This window comes from Herpailurus yagouaroundi, unplaced genomic scaffold (assembly GCF_014898765.1).
Source record: "Herpailurus yagouaroundi ecotype Mexico unplaced genomic scaffold, PumYag 210, whole genome shotgun sequence".
In the NCBI taxonomy this organism is placed as follows: Eukaryota; Metazoa; Chordata; class Mammalia; order Carnivora; family Felidae; genus Herpailurus; species Herpailurus yagouaroundi.
Genome location: NW_024412441.1, coordinates 5,527,912 through 5,548,644, shown reverse-complemented (window position 1 = coordinate 5,548,644; position 20,733 = coordinate 5,527,912). Strand labels below are relative to the sequence as shown.

The 20,733-nt window shown below is 34.4% G+C and overlaps 1 protein-coding gene across 4 annotated transcripts in view; it reads right to left on the bottom strand.

The window, feature by feature from the left end:
* The window catches only part of PPP4R3B (protein phosphatase 4 regulatory subunit 3B), a 64,649-nt gene that overhangs the window by 11,431 nt on the left and 32,485 nt on the right, over positions 1 to 20,733 (bottom strand). For all 4 annotated transcript variants that reach the window (XM_040453684.1, XM_040453687.1, XM_040453686.1 and 1 more), the window contains 5 exons: positions 12,529 to 12,660; positions 11,365 to 11,467; positions 7,823 to 7,864; positions 5,621 to 5,779; positions 2,260 to 2,429 (listed from right to left, as the gene is read on the bottom strand). In XM_040453684.1, the coding sequence (XP_040309618.1) occupies positions 2,260 to 2,429; positions 5,621 to 5,779; positions 7,823 to 7,864; positions 11,365 to 11,467; positions 12,529 to 12,660 (606 nt within the window). The remainder of the gene's footprint in view (positions 1 to 2,259; positions 2,430 to 5,620; positions 5,780 to 7,822; positions 7,865 to 11,364; positions 11,468 to 12,528; positions 12,661 to 20,733) is intronic.

Here is a 20,733-nt window from a genome sequence, read left to right as displayed (position 1 = left end):
TATAAGGACAAAATTTACAATTCAAATATAATTCAATGACTGTTAGGAGAAAAACTTAAAGAAACTTTTTTACAGTTCCAAAGCTGACCAAAAAAGATTTTTCAAAATCGCATTCCAAAAATAAGTGTCCTAGTTTCTTTATACATGAGCCAGGCCTCCTCAGAAAACTTGGAATAAAAAAGAAGCCTTTTTGGGGGGCTACTAAACATCTGAAAGTAAACAGATTTAGTTTATATCTTGTTTATTTTTTCTATTTATGTAGCACTTCACAATTTAAAAAGCACTTTAACATATACTTTCACTTGATCCCCCTAACAATTCTATGAAATAGGATTCATTACTCCCATTTTACAGAGAAGGAAAATTGAAGATCTCAGAGGTTAGATGGCCTGATCCAGAGCACACAGCCAGTTAGAAAATCATATTCTTTTTTTTTTAAATTATATTTTCAACAAAATGTTACGTGTTACTTAATGACTCCTTCTTTAACTGGTAAGAAGCCTTACCTAAATAATAAACAGACTCCTTTGACTATATTACATGTACAGATATGATCAACTGTTAACTTGAATTCCACCTATTTCCAGTCTTCCAATGGTATAATTTTTGTGAAATTGACAGCAATAACTTCTAAATTCTATATGAACCATTCTAAATAATCATTCCAAATACCTGAGTGTGAAGCAGGCTCATTAAAAAAAAGTTTATTTATTTGTAATTTTGAGAAAGAGTGTGTGCCCAAGTGGGGAAAGGGCAGAAAGAGAGAGAAACAGAGACAGAATCTCAAGCAGGTGCCTGAATAATATTTTTATTATTAATAATAGAAGTCGTCATTCAGGAATTTAATATTAGTAAAAAATATACATGCCACTTCTTTAAAAGATACACCATAATAGGGACACCTGGGTGACTCAGTCAGTTAAGTGCCCAACTCTTGATTCTCATGGTTCCTGAGATCAAGCCCCAAGTCAGGATCCATCCTGACAGCACAGAGCCTGTTTGGGAGTCTCTCTCTCCTCCCCTCCCCCACTCAGGCATGCACACGTGGGCACTCTCTCTCTCTCTCGCTTTCAAATAAGCTTTAAAAAAAAAAAAAGATATACCACAAACTGTTTCTTTTAAGGATTTTAAGTCTTTAAATTCTCCTGTAAATCTCAATTAAGAAATATTAGAAACCCAGGTAAAATGGTTCTATACTATACCCTGAACAAAAAGAGGAGTCAAGTTTTGGGATTCAATGTACATTTATCAACTACCCAAAATTATTTTCTGAAAAACAAATTCAATCATACGAATAGGGATGGGGTTGTTACCCTACAACTCATTTTATCAGTATCTCACCAAAAATTTTAAGGAAAAAAATACAAAAGTCAATCTCTATTCATTAGAACAGTGCACTGTGAACTGGGGTTCAGATACTTGGTGAGCTAGTTAACTATGTTCCCTCTTTTCTAAGGCTAAAGAGTACTTCTATCCTCTTCATCCTTTTGAAAACCATACTCTTAGCAAGTGACTATTATTAGAAAAATAATCAAGTTAGCCAAATCATCTTTATCTGAGAATAGCATATCATGAGCAGAAATGTGATTTGTAACACACACAACTAGAGAATGAATTTCTAGCTCTGATTTTCTTTTTTTCAAATTCTTTCTAACCATGTGGCCATTTGCCCAGGTGGAATGATTTCATTGTGTGGGAGAGGGTAAATTTATTGTACTGGTTCTACAGTTACCTGTCTTATCCCTGTTGCTCACATACAGTTCTCTCCAGATCTTTTTATGATAAATCTTATGTTGCCCCAAAGCGAGCTGTGACCTATCTTCAAGTTCTGACTGTGCTCCTAACCAAATGGATGCTCTTGAATCAATCACTCAAATCAGTTTGGATGACTCAAGTACCTCATCTATAAAATAAGGCAGTTGGAGTGGTCTGCCTACTTCCTGGTCTCTTCAACTTAAAATTCCATGATAAAAGCCTACCTTTTATACATCTTCCATCAAAGTTTACCAAAGTAATTATTTTCAACCTTTCTATATTTATCACTACCCCTACAACAGATCAGAGAGATCACATCATTGAATGGCATGCTTGACTGAAAAGTCTACATACATATGCCAAATATAATCCTAAAACATTTGGCCAATAAAAATAATACACAGTAAACATGGGTTAAAATACTATGCTCAATTTCACAATTTAGAATATTAACGTTGCTAAACATATAATTATTTTGTTAAGAAGCCTTTACTATAAACTTACCACTCTTATAAATTCAAATAACTCAATGACAGCTGAATTCAACAGATTGTACCGAGTTCCGTTATCCAGGAGAGCATTTATAACTGGCTCAAAAAGATTTCCCTTTGTGATGTAACGATTATAAAATTCATCTTTAAGGCCAATTATCCGCCTCATAAAACGAAGAGCACCTAATTAAAAATAACACAGGGAAAAAATTGATAATTTATTAATAGTTATTGGGAAGTATAAAGAATGTATACTTCTAAAATAAAAAGTAAACACTGTGAACTAAAAATAATTGGGTTTTGAAGGAAAAAATAAGTTAGGGAGAGACCACTTAAACTTGTATAAACTTCTCTGGTAGCTAGCAAAAAGTCCAATAATTGGTATTTAGGAGATAAATAAACTATTCAGGCAGGTAGCTCCAAGATATAGAGATTAAAAAAACATATAGAAAGCACAGGCTGCCGATGCTGGCAGTACTGGGAGCAGTGCTGGTGGACATGAAGACAGTACAGTGACAGCAGCTCAGGACCAGCGCAGGGCTGTCCGTCACGAAGGTGGGCGGAGCAGCGGTGTAGCCTGTCAAGACGGCCTTGCCTCTCTGCAGGAGGGAGCTCTGAAGGTAGGTACTTCTTTGTGATTTCCTGAAAATAAAGCCAAAGGGGTTCTTGCTGCCAGCTTAAGAGGAGGGCTGAAGGTCTTTTACTTTTCTGATGAAAGCTACAGTTCCACTCCCACCATTTCAGTTCTCTTTGCCTTGGAAAAAGCATCTGTGAACTGACGCTACCTACACATTATAATGTCATTTCCTTGTTTACCAACTGCTTATGAGCTGTTTTGCCATAGCAGATCAGGCTGTACTTATAAAAGAACAACAGAGTAACAAATAAGCAGTATCATCTGGCTTTTCACATTTTAGAATGCTGAAATGTTCAGTCTCTCATTTCAACCCACTGTTCACAGATGGAAGTCATTAAAAGAAGTTGTGTCTGTCAAAGAGGTTCCTAATATTATCTGAGAATAAAACAGAAACAGGCCATGTAAGGTCTAAATGTAGGATGACTGTAACACTAAACAAGTGTGAAGAGAAGTGCTAGACTTCTAACAACACCTAGTCTTTGTAGCAGAACAAGAAGTACTTACTTAAGATTAAAAAGACTGAAGCACCGGTAAAGATGTGAGCACTCTCATACACTGCTGGTGAATAGTAGGATATAGTAACAACTACACTGCTAATTATAATGGAAATCTTGAAGCAATGTAAACATGTAAATACTGGAGATTTGTTCAATTATGGCACATCCACATAAAGAAATGACTCTGCAGTCATCCCTAAGCACTGGCTACAGAAAGCCACATAAGAACACCTATCATGAGAACATCCATCTTCCGAAAATTAATATAAAAATTTAATGTAAATGTGATCAGGATGAACTAGATAAAATTATTTTTAAGTTACTGTGGAAGAACAAGTGTCCACGAACCAAGAAAATTATGAAAACGAAAAGTGAGGAGGGACTTAGCAGATAATTAACTTTACAACAAAGATGCCATAGTGGACTAAGAATAAACTTTCCCATTTATTTCGTCTAGTAAAGTAACAGATTTAAAAATATTAGTCCAGAAGTAAGATAAAAGATATATGTGGTAACTTACTGGATAACAAAAGAGAAACTTTCATTCAGTAAGAAAAATAGTTTATTTAATAAGAGGATGGGCACAATTGGCTATCCATCTAGAAGAAAACAAAGGAAGACCCTCCAAACCATATACAAAAACAAACCTCAAATGTATTACATATATAAGTAAAAAATGAAATAATAAAAATATCAGAAGTAAAATGAGGAGGATATTTTATTTGTATAATCTTAGGACATAGATGTTCCTAAGCAAGACAAAATCCTCAAAACTCATAAAAAGAAGACATATTTTTCATCAGGGAGAATTTTAAATTGTTATGTCAAAAAATAAAGGTAAATGTGAAAGACAAATGAGACTGGGACATTCCCCCCCCCCCCCCCCCCGCCCAAACATGATATATTACTGGTATCTCTAATATAAAATGGCTCTAAGAAAAAGGTAACAGACAATCCACAACAGATAAAATTCAAAAACACTAAAACATGAAAGTATGTTGCCAAAGAAAACATAAATTAAAACACAAGTGGAATACCACATTTCCCATCATCTGCCTCCTAACATTTTAGGAGCCAGTAAAACTGAATGCTGCCAGAGTGTCAAGTGCTTCAATCTTTTGGGAAAGTTATCTGGAGGCTGTATGTTAAACTCAAATTTAAAAGGATACATTAAAACTATATAAACATTCTTTACTGGCAATAGAATTATTGGGAATCTACACTATAGAAATAAACCAATACTTAAAAGATTCATATACTAGACTATTTACTACAATGTTGTTTGGAGTGGCAAAATACCAAAACAATCCCATAATCTGTACACTGCAGAATGGCAGAATAAATTGTGGAAGAGCCACTCCATCAAATGTTACTCAGCTACATTTAGGAAAACAACTTAGTTGAGACTATATTCAATCACCTAGAGTAAGACTAAGGGACTGAGAAGTATGTTAATATGATCCTTTTTTGGATAAAAATAAAAATACCTATAACTGTGTAAATATGTTTATATAAATTTTTACGGATACAGAAAAAAATTGTACAGGCTGTTAATGGTGGCTACTTTTAAGGTCTTAAAAATAATGGTTGGGGGATTAATATTTTCTCTATATATTAAATGTTTACATTTTATCTATGATTTTTATGCTCAGAAAAAACACACAAAGCTCTTTTTATTTGGAGAGAGGAAGTTGTTAGTTTATCTGTATTTGCAGGTAAAATTGTGAAGAGGAAAGGAAAGTTAAAAGTTTGGCAACCATCAACTGAAGCAAATACTGGCATTTAAGTTTGATTATTACCGGTTCAATTGGTCTACTGAGGGGGACTACTCCTAAATTATTTTTACAAGTTCAATAAATAACCCGAGTTACACAAAAATATTTCAAGGCTATATCTCAAAAGTATAAAAAAAAGTCACCAATGAATGACAGTGTAATGAAGCGGATGTAAAAGACAGTAGGACTTGTTCTATTAGTGAAACGCTGTTGTTGTACATACTATTGTATCACGACTTAAGCCAATTCAATCCAAATGTGAGTAATATGTGGGTGGGAAGCACCATGACCTATTCCTCCTGTCCTTTAAATAAAAGATTAGTACTTCTCATAAAATCATCTTTTTAATAGCATATATACTTCTAAAAAAAATAAAGTCCAATGGGTAACTTCAGGGTTTATCTCTATTAAAAATGTTGTTCCTTAAGATATTTTACAAGAACATTCGTTTAAAGTGTTACTTACACAAGGCCAAGAAAGTGTGCTTTGAATTCATCAAGACCAAGACTCTTCTTAGCAAGTCCTTGTTCATAATATAGTTTTTTATGTGGTATGTGTGATGTTCCACGCAAAATGTGAGTAGTTCTAAAATTAAGGCAAGCAGCTGTGCTGTTTGATAATTATCTACAAAGAAAGTCATCATATGAAAATAAAATAAATATCGCAATTCATCTAAATAGAATAAAGCTTATGTCCTAGATTTTAGAGCGACAGTAAAATTCTATTTGCTCCTCATTTTTATATCAATTAAAGAAGCTACGGATTTTTACTTTTTCATTAGCAGACTCCCCAAAAGTATTAACAGTTTTACTGACTAAATGGATACTTTCTAAGGCTCTTGTATAAAATATTTATGAATATTAAGAGGAAAGAAAGTCTAAATAAAAATCTACAAACATAAGAAAACCGTCATTGCACTGAGATCTTCTTAGTAGTGTTTCCTTAATATGTGCTATTACTATTAATTAACCGATAAAGAGAGTCCACAGTAAATAGCTCAAACTTTTTGCCCATCACATGGTGCAATATAAATTTCCCCAGTAAAATAAGTATGTTTTAAAAATTCATTTTTGAGAGAAAGAGAGCGAGTGTGCGTTCACGAGTGGGGGAGGGGCACAGGGGGGACAGAGGATCGGAAGCAGACTCTGTGTTGACAGGAGCAAGCCAGATGCGGGGCTCAAACTCACGAACCATGAGATCATGACCTGAGCCGAAGTAGGGCACTCGACCAACTGAGCCACCCAGGCGCCCAATATGCTTTCTTTAAAGACACCTTTAAGGAAAGAACATTTTTGGCTATTTGAACATCAAGTGAAAAATATTACATCAATATTTATTTTTAACAATAATCATTTTAACATCAAATCATGATATCCATGAGATGCCTACTGAAATAAACTACACTGTTTTTTTTTTCCCTCAAGAGGCTTTGGTGTATACATTCATGAGATTTCAAATTGTTTCCTGAACATCAAAATTGAATGTATGTCAAAGGCTCATGTCAACCATTACCCACACCTATTACAAATGTTTTAGGCAAGAAATATTAAGCCGTGAGGAAATTTTGTAATTACAGCTTTATAGACTAAATCTAGTCCAACTACTGTATTTTTGAAGAAGATTACAATTATAAATAAATATTTTATGCAACTATGATCCTATCAGGAATAAATCAGCATTCTTTTGATAACAGAATAGCCATTAAAAACTGGGTCACCTGTTCAGTTTTTAAGTGGCTGGTTCAGTTGGTTAAGTGGCTGATTCTTGATTTTGGCTCAGGTCATGATCTCATGGTTTGTGTGATCAAGTCCTGTGTTGGATCTGTGCTGAGAGTGCAGAGCCTGCTTGGCATTCTCTCTTTCCCTTTCTCTGCCCCTCCCCCACCCTCAAAATAAATAAATAAACTAAAACAGAAATACAAAATACAGTTCTGGTATTTCAAAGATCCTTCCTACTTTAAATGCAAGTAAAGAGTTTTACTTGCTTCAGAGCAATCTGTGTAACCAGCACCACAACCAATATATGAACTAGTCCCTCACCATTAAAAAAACAAACTCTCTTAAACTCTCAATTCCCAAATTTTATTTACAAAGATTTTGTAACAATGATCTGCACTGTTAATAAATGTCTTGTTTTCACATTCTCAAATTAGGACATGAAATTACTCATGATATCTTGAATCCAATCTCTCCTAGACCTTTGATGAGCCTGGCAGAAAAGATAGGATGCTAGGTGCACACAGCATATTTTCCATACTCCCAGCCCCACACCTGCTATGCATGTTCCAAGCAGAAGCAACAGTGTTTACACTCACATTCATAAACAATACCTAAGCATAATGTTGTCATCAATACTAGTTCCTAACTGGCCTTAGGATTTCAAAGATAAGAATGAACTAAAATCCTCAATTTTCAGATATCTTCTCAAAAAAAATATCAGAATATAAGCTCTAAATTTACAAAAACAAAAAATTCCAACTGGTTTTCTATCTTTTATATTGGAGAAAGTGGACCCTTTTCTTTATTATAAAGAAGAAAGAAAATATATTTTTTTAATTTCATTTGTTTGAAAATATGCCTTTCCTAGCCTTGTATAAATAAATGCATTATACTGAGGAAAAAAAGCTTTCACTTTGTATTAGTTCATAAAATAAGAATTTATACTTACCAGGGCAAATCGTGCTGTTCTTGTTAGATCCAACTATATTATCTAATAAAAAAAGTTAAAGTCAGTTCAGTAATAATTAGATAACATTTTCCTAGTACTTTACAACATACAAAGCATGTCTTTGATCATAATCTCATTTTACCTGGATAATAACCATTAAGAATTAGTTGTGAGGAGAGGGTAAGGGGGTGGGCAAAATGAGTAAAGGGAGATACAAGGTTCCAGTTATGGAATGTATGTCACAGGGATAAAAGGTACAGCACAGGAAACATAGTTAATGGTACTGTAACAGCACTGTGTGGTGACAGATGGTAACTACAACTTGTGGTGAGCACAGCTTAATGTATAGACTCTTCAACGTAGCACTGTGTATCAATTATATTTCAATTTAAAAAATTTAGTTGCTTCAAATATACCTGTATCTGCAATTGTTTACAGAATTGGGTGCAGATGAGGAATTATTAAAAGACAATATCACAAATATTCTGATAAAAGAAAGTGAGGTTACAACCAGAGAAAAGAATGATACTTCTTTTACTTCTCTTAGCCATCCTCCAACAATTAGGTCAGGTCTCTCTACGGAGGAGTTTCTTCAACTCCAGAATAACACATATGTTAACAATTAGTCATTTATGCTTTGAATTTTGAGAAATTAAGTAAGACATTATAAGTTCTGATTTCTAGACACATGGCTTACAGTACATTTGTGTAGAAAAAAATAAGACTATCACACAGCATTGTGTATGATAAAAAATCTGGAAACAAATGTACATTAGAGGCAGAAAGGTTAAATTACAACATACTCATAAGAGAATATTATGTAGGAATTAAAAATAAGAACTCTAGCTATCAATATGGACAGATTTCTAAAAAGCAGTGAGTAAAAGAAAAAAATTGCAGAATATGAAAAACAGAAATCAATTCTTATCAAGTTTGAAAACATGAAAAATAATACATTATACATGTCATAATAATATAAACAGACATGGGGTGATAAACTTCAAATTTAGCATTTCTTGAGGGATGGGGGAGAAATCAGAATGTGGGGACTCCAACAAATCTGTAATTTATTTTCTTTTCGAAAATATTTGGAAAAATATGTCAAGTTAGTTTTGATAAAGCCAACAGGAAATATATGGGGGTCTGTTATACAATTATCTAATATTTTTGCATGGCTGCAAGTATTTTAAAATAAAGATTAAAAATTTACTTTAATTTATACATATGAAACCATTCTGCATGAAAATGTTCTGCAACATGTTTTAACCAACTATATATTTTTGGGAACTAGTCAGATGATAGATCAAAATTCAATTATTTTAATTGCTATATAGTATTCCATTATATGAATATACCATACATTCTTCATTTTCCTACCATGAGCAAGGCACCAACATCCTTGTACCTGTCATGCACATGCATAAATGTTCCCTAGGGAAATACAAATCAAAGCCACAATGAGATACTACCTCGCTCATGTCAGAATGGCTTACATTAACACCACAAGAAACAGGTGCTGGCAAGCATGAGAAAGGGGAACCTCCTGCACTGTTGGTGGGAGTGCAAATTGGTACAGCCATTCTGGAGAGCAGTATACAAGTTCCTCAAAAAACTAAATATAGAACTACCCTAGGATCCAGTAATTGCACTTCTAGGTATTTACCCAAAGGATACAGAACTATAGATTCAAAGGGGTACATGCACTCTGATGATTATAGCAGCATTATTAACATTACTAAATGTCCACTGACTGATGAATGGATAAAGAAGATGTGGTGTGTGTGTGTGCATGTGTGTATCTGTGTCTATGTATTTATTATCTACATGATAGAACATTACTCAGCCATCAAAAAGAATGAAATCTTACCATCTGTAATGACCTGGATGGAGCCAGAATTAGAATGTATTATGCTAAGTGAAATAAGTCAATCAGAGAAAAATACCATATGATTTCACTGATACGTGGAATTTAAGAGACAAAACAGATGGCTATATGAGAAGGGGGAAAAAAAGAGGAGAGGGGGAAACAAACCACAAGAGATTCTTAACAATGAAGAATGGAGGGTTGATGGAGGGAGGAAGGTCGGGGATGGGCTAGATGCGTGATGGGCATTAAGGAGGACACTTGTGATAAGCACTGGGTGTTGTATATGCTGAATCACTGAATTCTACTCCTGAAACCACAACTGCACTGTATATTATCTAACTCAAATTTAAATAAAAACAAATAAATAAGTGTTCCCTAGGATAGACACTCAGAAATTGAATTGATGGTATTATGTAAGGTGTGCCCAGGTCACAATTTTGTTACTTTAGTAAACACTCTCTTTCACTTACTTCTTAACTGACTCATTGAATGTGTCCCCCCTATTTCTCATTTCACCAGATGAGTTGTATGCTTATCAAAAAGTCCTTTGTTTATGCTAGTTATTTTTGGCAGTATGAATACATAATTTAAATACTGCAGACTGATGTAATATCATAAAAATGTATTATCTATGGCTAAGCTGAATACAGTAGAAGTAGAAAAACCAGAAGTTGTAGCTGATGAATCACAGGTGTAGTTTATGTGTGATAGAGGACATGGAAATATGTTAAAAAGTACATTAAAAAAAAAGGCTTGCCCCTCTACAAAATATCAGCAAATGAGTCAGAATTTAGAATAAATATTTACAAGGGTGCATGGGTGGCTCAGCTGGTTAAGCCTCCAACTCTTAATTTTGGCTCGGGTCATGACCTTGTGGTTCATGAGATCAAGTCCCACGCTGCGCTCTGCGCTGACAATGCAGAGCCTGCTTGGGATTTTCCCCCTTGGGATTCCCGCTGTCTTTCTCTCTCTTTCTGTGTCTCAAAATAAAAATAAACATTAAAAAAGAATAAATGTTGACGGAGTTTTTTTTTAACTTTATTTTTTTTTAATGTTAATTATTTTGAGAGACAGAGAGTGAGAGAGAGAGAACCCCAAGCAGGCTCTGTTCTGTCTGCACGGAGCCCAATGCAGGGCTCGATCTCACAAAACATGAGATCATGACCTAAGCCAAAATCAAAAGTAAGACGCTTTCCAGACCGGGTCACCCTGGTGCCACATACATAGTTAATTTTTTTAAACCGTTCTCTGCTTTAATCAACTTCTTTGATTAACCCATCAACTTTTGATCCTTATGTTGTAAAATTAAAGAGTTTTTACTATACTGCCAAATTATCTTCCAAAATGATGGTTCCCTTGGATTTTCTAATATAGGTAATATACTGTCTACTCTTATTCTCGATACTAACTCTAACAACTCTGGGAACAATCTCCTTTTGCTAGGTGTTTATAAATCTCTTCCTCAAGGTGCAATGCTTTTTGCCACATTTTCTGTATCATTCTCTAACACAGACACTCTGAAACAAGGGAAATCATGATTTTATACTGCAGTTAAAATTTTTCAGTATTAATTTCCCTGACATATAAAACACTGAGGGGACATCTTGTTGTAGATTTAATACTTATTGTAGTCTTCAAAAACAGAAACCATAAGCAGATAAGTAAGAGACCGTACCCTTTTCACACTTGTCTTCTGAAGTATTGGTCAAAAGTGGTGCTGTGAGAACATGCATACAATGGTTGTAGAAGAAATTTAGAAATTCACTTTTTTCAGTTTTCTGAAATATACAGAATTAAAAAAAATACTTTATTATCTTTTAATAAAATGTCTCTAAGAATTAGTGCAGGTCATACACAAATAACAGATACTTTAAGATACCCCAAAAGCAGCAAAAAACTAGTTTTATGTTCAACTTGATATTTTGCAGTACTAAAAAATCAAATCTATTTCGTATTACTTATTTAATTAAAATGAAAGCCAAGAAAATGATGATAAAAAGTTTATCTGAGGAAAATTATTCAGAAGAATTTTTCTTCAAATACGCTTGTGATCTGCAATGCAATGAAGAATATCTACCAAGCAATGTGGGAGGAGCAACTTAACTGCTTAAACTTTGAAATTCCAGATTTCATAGCATATCCAAATATGAAAAAACACCAAATTGATTTATCAAGCCATCTGAAACGGCAGAATTTAGACCTATTTTTTTAAATTAAATTTATTTGGAAAATAATGCTTTTGATTTTGGCCACTATTTTTTACACAAATGGTCTCATAAATAAGTCATGATTTAAATACAACATACGTATTCTCTAAATATGAGGGAACTTTATAAAGAAAAAACATCCCAACATTTTGAGACAACTATTAGTATTTTGGAATATTTCTGTAAGTCATTTTTTAATGACTTCTCTCTTACTACGCGGTTGAGACCATTCAGTACATATTAATTTTTAATATGATTAAATAACACATAACATAAAACTTATCATTTTTGCCAATTTTACTGTTTACAGTTCAGCAGTGCTACATATAAACACACTGTTGTATGCTAACTTTGAAGAACTTAAGAGAGGCCAAGGGCCATAAATAGAAAGGCTAAAGTTTTACTAAGGTTTTAGCAGATTACAATCTTGTATTTTGCCAAAAATAAACTGCTACAGGACCGTCACTGCTACTTGAATGCCAAGTGTACAAATACTTGTTTTTCAAAATTGTACAAATTTTAAAATATTTTATATTTACATATAATTTATATGTTTATACATAATTTATTATACATAAAATCATTTAAAACTGACTAGACTAAAACATTTTTATCTCAGAATAATTTCTTACATTAGTTGTAGCCAGCATGTTCTCTGGATCAATTAGAGTACGAAGAAGTCCCATTAACTGAACAGCACCTCCTAGCTCAGGATCAGTATCACAGATCATTTGTTCAATTACTACATTAATGAGAAGGATATCCTGAAAGAAAACATATTTCCATTAGACCTGGTTTGGAGATAAGACAAATATACCAACTGAAAGAATAAAATCAGAATTATACACAAAAAAACAAAGAATAAACAAACTTTTTAAAGCTTTTACATTCCTAATATTTTGCAAAACATATTTAAACTTTTAGGCACCTAATATCTTTCAACATTCTATAAACACATGAGTGAAAAAACCTAGTAAAAAAAGCAGAGCACACTACAGCTTATGATAACCTCAGTATAGGGGAAGTGGGAAACAAAACAATTTACCAGTGATTCATGTTCACTGGAAATTCTAACAGATGCTCATTTTAGGTTTCAGCCTCAGTTAGGAGTTTAGAAGTTGAGTGAGTAAGACAACATATCTTGTGACCCTAAAACACAGATTGTCTCAGCTTTTTTTTTTTTTAATTCTTTAACGTTCATTTTTATTTTTGAGGCAGAGAGAGCATCAGTGGGGGAGGGGCAGAGAAAGGGAGACACAATTAGAAGCAAGCTCCAGGCTCTGAGCTGTCAGCACAGAGCCCAATGCAGAGCTTGAAGCCATTAACTGTGAGATCATGACCTGAGCTGAAGTCAGACGCTTAACTGACTGAGCTACCCAGGTGCCCTGATTGTCTCAGCTTCTAACGAGAAAATCCTTTCTGGCAAAAAAAAGGGGAAAATTCAGTACAACTCTCCACAAGAAGCAAGTGGGTGTGCACTGTGTTACATAATAATCTAAAGCTACACAGATTTGTTGTTACATTAATTGCATGCTTTGGCATCTAGATTATGAAACTACAAAGCAGCCTGCAGATACAAAATCTGCTTTTGGCATGTATTTTTAAGAAATCTTGGGAATTAAAATACAATACAAAGCGACTGTTCATGTCAAAGAAAAAAGTTTTCACATCAACTCAGTGGATCTGAGAATATGTTTATAACTGGGGGAAGAAAGGTAGTAACTAAAGGAGATGAACTAGGGAACTGCGTGGAATGCAGATGAACTTAAACTGGGAGAATTCTGTAAAGTAATAAAAAGAAATCTTCAGTATAAAGCACTTTGTTATTATTTTGTTTTGCTAGCCCCTCTCAAACTTAATATATTGTGATTTCCAAAAATATTTCCCTGTAAAGTTCCTTAAAATTCCTTAAATTCAGCGAAGAACCAACAAAACCATGTCACAGCAACTGAACTGCTAAAAATTAGAACCCTACCCCTACCATGTTTCAAAATTTGAACACCAATAAATCAATTGTCATGGCATTAGGAACAGAATAAAATCTCTTCAGAGAGTTATTATGAAATAAAATTCACACACCTACATTAATAAATTCAGATCCAAGCCCATTTCAATTAGAAGGAAAGATTACACATTAATCTGCTGCTCTTACTCTGATATGATCAGCAAAGCATAACTCATGTAAAATATCAAGATACTACAAAAAGCTGTCAGTTAATAAACTTTCTTCAGAACAATGCTATGGTATTTACTTACTTTAAATCTGTCAATATGTACAAATTGGATTCTACCAGTTAATTAGGGCCTCAGATAATTTGCTCAATTATATACAATCTTCTTTCATAAATTCATTTAAAACTTGACACACACAAAAATCATAAATGATGAATTTAAGTTACATCTAAATGAAACCACAGTGGCAAGAAAGACTTCTTATGGTATAGTTCATACACTGAAATGTCATTTTAAAATAGTCTTCAAACTTTCTGCTCTTCTCTCTTACATGCAATGTCTCACAAATCCTGCTTCCATCAATATCAATGCCAAACTCTGAGTCGCATAATTTAGTGACTTGTGGAGGTGAAAAAAGCCAATTTATATATTTCATAGAGAAACAGATGGCTATAGAGAACTATAGCCCTTTTAGGAGATAAGAAAAGAACTGCCTTTCTCAAAGGCCTGTAAGACCTCCCTGCTAGAGACAGGTATATGCACCACTGAATGCTATCTTCAGAATGTTTTAAGATACTGAAACTTCACCTAGGAAGGGCACAGAGGTCAGTAGATAAATTGCAATCTCTAGGTTTAAAGATTATGCTTGGTGTAAGATCTTCAGAATCCATAAGAAGCAAATAGTTTGGAAGCCTACTAAATAGTTGAGGAAGCTTAACTGTCAAGAAAGCTTTAAAATAAAGAACAGTCCATGACTGTTCAATCTCTTAAGACCACCACTGGGCCAGAGAATTCATACCAACAGAAAGTAAGCTATGAAGATTATACAGATGCTTGGAAGAAGGGCATCCTCTACTGCCCATCCCAGATGTAGCCACAGCTGATCATGTCCTGAGAGAAGAAAGGCTTTGGAAGAAAACAGGCAAGGGAGATTTTTCAGAGACAGCTGGTTTGGTTAAGAAGTCTGAGCTATTGCTATTCTTATTCAACAAATAACTGATGGACCAATGCATCACAGTTGTGAATGAACGACTGCTGTATGTATGTTCTCCCTTTTCCAAACAAAAGCAGTTTAGTTTTGATGTTGGGGGCGATAAATTATCTTTTTGTTTATAGGTCACTGAAACACTAGGAGCCTTATCTGGACCTGAAGGACTATGTAATACCCAAATACTCTGGATGTGGCACTGGATACAAAAGTGAATGGAAACTTGATTTGTCTCCCTTGAGGGAAGGGTGGATGAGGAAAGAAAAATGTATATAAATGTTAGGTAGGTATAGAGGTAGACTGCAGTTGATACTAGGAGATGCCAACTTAGTCTCTACTCTTTGTTTTGTTAGCAGAGCCCAAATTTTGTTCAGAGAGGCAATGTACTTAGCTAAATAAAACACTATTTCCCAGCATCCTTCATTGCCAAGGATAATTCACTTTTGGCCAAAGAAATCCAAGTAGAATTGCTAACTGGAACCTCCAGGAAAGTGCTTTAAAATGAAACACAAAAGCTATCTAGCCTTCTCCATTACTCTGCCCTCTGCTTTCATATTCTTCTTGCCTGGAGGTGCAATAGTAATTTTACAACCTCAAAGTAACAGACATTAAAACCAGAAAATGAGAATGACTGGCTCAGAAGATGAAAGTGATTGGGCATAACGAGATGGGGATCTAAGGGCATCTTGGAGTTGCTTCTCAACTTATTGTGACATTAACAAAATAAAACCTTTATTAAGTAAAACTATTTTAAGTTGGGCTTTCTTTTTTTGTATGATGAAAACACAACATTTAACATAATATCTACTCTCTTGGCAAAATTTTAAGTATATAATATTCTTAATTACAGGTACTATGCTGTGCAGTAGGTCTCTGGGACTTACTCATCCTGTATAAATTCTATACCCTTTGATTAATACCTTCCACATCCACTGGCAAGCACCATTTATAGTCTCTGATTCAAGTTTATTTTTTATTCCTCATACAAGGTGTATCATGTATTTTTCCTTCTGTGTCTGGCTTATTTCACTTGGCAAAATGTTCATTGGGGTTCATCCAAGTTGTCAAAAATGGCAGGATTTCTTGTTTTTGTTAAAACTGAATAATGTTCAACTGTACATGTATAACAAGTTTTCTTTATCCATTCATCTGCAGATGGACACTTAGGTTGCTTACATATCTTGATTATTGTGAATAGTGCTGCACTGAACATGGGAGTGCAGGTATCTCTTCAAGATCTTTTGGATTTATATACAGAAGCAAGATTGCTCGATCATATAGTAGTCTACTTTAATTTTTAGAGGAACTTCCATACTGTTTTCTGATGGCAGCACCAATATATCCTCATCATCAGTATACAAGAGGGTCCTTTCTCCATATCCTTGTGAAGACTTTTTATCTTTTTATTTTTGGGTAACAGCCATTCTAAAAGATGTATGTGTACTTTGGAGAAATACCTATTCAGCTCTTTTGCCTGTTTTCAAACTGGGTTGATTTTTTCCCTACTGAATTGCTGGAATTCCTTACATATTCTGAATATTAACATCTCACCAGCAATTGCAAACAAATTCTACACTTTTACTCCCAATCCACATACTATGAAATTGACATCAGAATCTATTTTTCCATATTGTGTAGCTATTAAAAATAGATATAAACTATAAACTATAAATACAGTTATTCTTAATATTTTGTCTTTTACCTTTTATACTAGGGTTAAAACTGACTTATATAACACCAATAGAGTATTACTTATTCTGTATTTATATACATTATTTACCTTCACCAGTGATATTTACACTTTCATATGCTTTCTTGTAGTTGTTTAGTGTTCTTTCTTTCACTTCAACTCCTTTTAGGGGCATCTGGGTGGCTCAATCAGTTAACCATTCAACTCTTGATTTCGACTCAGGTCACGATCTCACAGTTTGTGAGATCAAGACCCATGTCAAGCTTTGACCTGATAGCACGGACCCTGCTTGGGATTCTCTTCTCTCTCCATCTCTCCCCGCCCCCCACTGGTTGTGTGCATGTGCACTCTCTCAAATAAACAAAAACTGGGGGAAAAAAAAAGAACTCTCTGTAGCATGTCTTGTAAGGCAGGTCTAGTAATGCCAGGTAAAGTATTCTCAGCAGTTTTTTCTTTCAGCACTTTGAATATATCACCTTACTTTCTCCTGACTTCCATGGTTTTTGCTGAGAAATTTGCTGAGACTTAGGGAGTTTCCTCGTATGTGATTAGAGGTGTTTTTTTGTCTTGCTGCTCCATCACTTTTGACAATTCTATAGTAACGTGCCTTCGTGAAGACTTCTTTGGGTTGAATCTATTTGAGGACATATAAACTTCATGCACCTGGATGACCGTATCTCTCCCCTGACTTGATGGTATTAGCCATTATTTCTTTAAATATGCTTTCTGCCTTTCTTTTCTCCTTTGAGGTTCCCGTAATGTATATACTGTTTTTCTCTATAGTGTCCCACAATTGATACAAGTTTCCTCCACTATTTTTCATTCTTTTTTCTTTTGGTTCTCTGACTGGATAATTTAAAATGGCTTATCTTTGAGTTGTATGATTTTTGTTATCTGCTTGAGTTGGCTGCTGAAGCTGTTTATTACTTTTTTTCAGTTTAGTCAATGTATTATTCTTCAGCTGTACAATTTCTTTTGCTTTTTTTATAGTTTCTGTCTTTGCTAAACTCTCATTTTGTTCATGTACTGTCTTCCTGATTTCATTTAGTTTTCTGTGTACTCTTACAGCTCACCGAGCTTCTTTATGACAATTATTTTGAATTATTTGTCAGGCAGTTCACAGTTTTCCATCATTCATAACTTTTTTTTGTTTCTTTGGTGGTATCAAGTTTCCCTAATCGTTGTAATCTTGCACTAATGTCTGCCCATCTAAAGAAGTAGTTATTTCTTTCAGTCTTTGCAGACTGGCTTTGGCAGGGAAAGTTCTTCACTAGTCAGCCTAGCCAGAGATTTTGGCTGGGTCAGCTGATGGAGTTCATTACTCGGGTAATGGAACAGTTACTGACATCTGTGTGGTAATGTTGAGAGCCCCTGCTCCTTTTCTTTGTTCTTAGCTATTGTGGGGTGATTCTTCAGTAATCTGGGTAGGACATGAAAGAAATGACCTTCATGGGTAATGTTCTGAAAGGCTGGGGATGTCAGACTCTCACTCACTTTGCTCTCCCTTTCCCCAGAGAGGCCCAGAGGATCTCTTCTGGTGCTGTGCTATGTTGAGAAGTGACAATGGTAAAGTGAAACAGTTCTTACTCTTTCCAATGCATCTTTTCTAATTTCCGTGCTCCACTAAAATGCTACTACCTTTAACTTGGACTCTGGAAGTCTCATGGAGGCATTCTTATCTGTTAATGGTTGTTAAACTGGTTTCTGTTGTGGGGATGATACCTGGAACTTCCTATTCTGTCATCTTGCTGATGCCATTCCTGGTTTTTCTGATATATGAAGCCAAAGCCATTTTTAAGTAATACATTAATTCCTTATCCTCCTCTTCTGTCACAGGTCTCAACATTTCCATCATCACAGAAACTAGAGAGTACTCTTTAAAATGATTATTACAGTTTCATTGTTAAAAAAAAGGAAAAAAACAATCACACTTAGACAAAAAAAAACAAAAGATGCAGGGGAGAAAATGGCAAAATATGGGAATTTCTTACAATCAAGAATACTAATTGCCACATACAATGAAAAGTCTTAAAACAAGTTGGCTTCTGAATCCTTGTGTCAGATGTGTTTATTTTTTAATGCTACCATGTGTCACTTTAATGAAACAAAAATAATTTATTAAAGAAAACACAGAAGAGACATGAATCCACAAACTTTCCAATTCTGTGATAAGGGCCAGACTTTTGCACTAAAATTTGCTCTGAAAATAAAAACAAAACCAGACTTCTGCTTTTGGTCAAGATGGAGTGATAGGAACTAAATTTTTGTCTTTTACCTGGAACAACAACAAAAAGCTGGACAAAATATATGAAGCTACAAGTGGTAACAGATCAGCAAGTGAAAGACACTGAGAGGCAGGGGAAAAAAAGCCTTATGATACAGGTTAGGTTCTATTATTATTATTTTATTATATTACCGGATTCTGCCAAACTAAGTAAAAATCAATTTCTATAATATTAGAATTAACCACAGATTTAGAGATTCTGTCTCACAGAGCAGTATACAACAGCTAGACAGTCTTATTCCAGAGGTATACCCATCTCTGTAAACAATTAAAATTAGTCTACTGCAGTGCATGACTGTATCCACTCAAAAGTAACAGTATCTTTCAGAAACAATGAACAAATAGCTCCTAGGCAAAAGAATGAATGGTTGAACATTCATCAATTAACTAAAAGTATTACCAACATTGTAAGTTGTCTGTAAGGCATGTTTCATTTCTTAATACAATAGAGCAAGCCCTGGTGAACAGAAGGAATAGCTGAATCAAAGGACCCAGTCTCTCTAACTGGGGTATAGCCAATAAGTAGCTATCTAAGTGACCTTATTAACTCTCCCTTATTAACTTTCCCACCAAGGCCCATTATTTCTCCAAAGGCAGAACAAAAGGAACAGAAAATCACTGTAAGCTGGATGACTCTTTCAAAATTCAAGCCAGCTAGAGTTGAATTGTCTAGTTTCTGTTTGCTAGAGTTCTTTACTGGCATTAAAATACTGTGAGTACAAATCCATTTTTCCTAAACCTGCTTCTCCAACAATGGCATTTATTAGGCTAGGAAAAAACAAAAAACAAAAAACTCATGCTCAAACAAGTGCAGCAAAATAATGAAGATGTAAAACAAAACAAAACAAAAACAAAAACAAAAAAAACTACTGGAAAATTCCTTCTTCAAAATCTAAATGATGACCTGATGCACAAATAAACCATTATATAGTAACTCCAGTGAATATGTATCAATCTTGGAGCACCAAAATCTATTCAAGAGAACACCGTCTTAAATTTATAGATACACATTTTTTTTAAATCTGCTCCCCCTTAAACTTATAGTTTTAATTAAGAGGGCCCAGTGACTCCCTCCCCATTAAAACCTGCTTATTCTTATGGTCTTTTTTCTTTTCTTTTCTTTTTTATTTTTACTTCTTTTTACACTGCCATAGAAGCTTCTGCATTTGTAACCTTCAATTCAGAGTCAGCCTTTAAATGCCACCATCACTGACCTACAATATTCTAAGAAAGGGGTGTAAGTCAGGGGTTGGCAAACTACAAAACTACTTTGCTCGTTGCCTACTTTGAAAATAAATTTTTACAGTAAAACATTTACTAGAATACAGCTATACTATTCGTTTTCAAACCATCTACAGACAGTTCATACTACAACGGCAAGGCTGAGTCTGCAACAGAGCCCATAAGGCCCACCAAGTCATATTTATGTTTTGGCCTTTTAAGAAAATTTTGCTATCCTTCACCTAAAGACCAACATTGAAGTGAATTTAACCAAGGTTTCAGGGAGATTTTTTCAAGGTTTTAATAATTTCTAAATCAAAGCTTTAGAGAAATGATATCCTCATTGGTTTCATTACCACACTTCAACCTCACACTATTCTTAGAAGCACATACTGGTTTTTAAAGTATGATATTGAAATACATTTTATAATCTACGGTATTAGACAGTCACTATCAGCCAAGTAGCAACCATGACAAAGTCA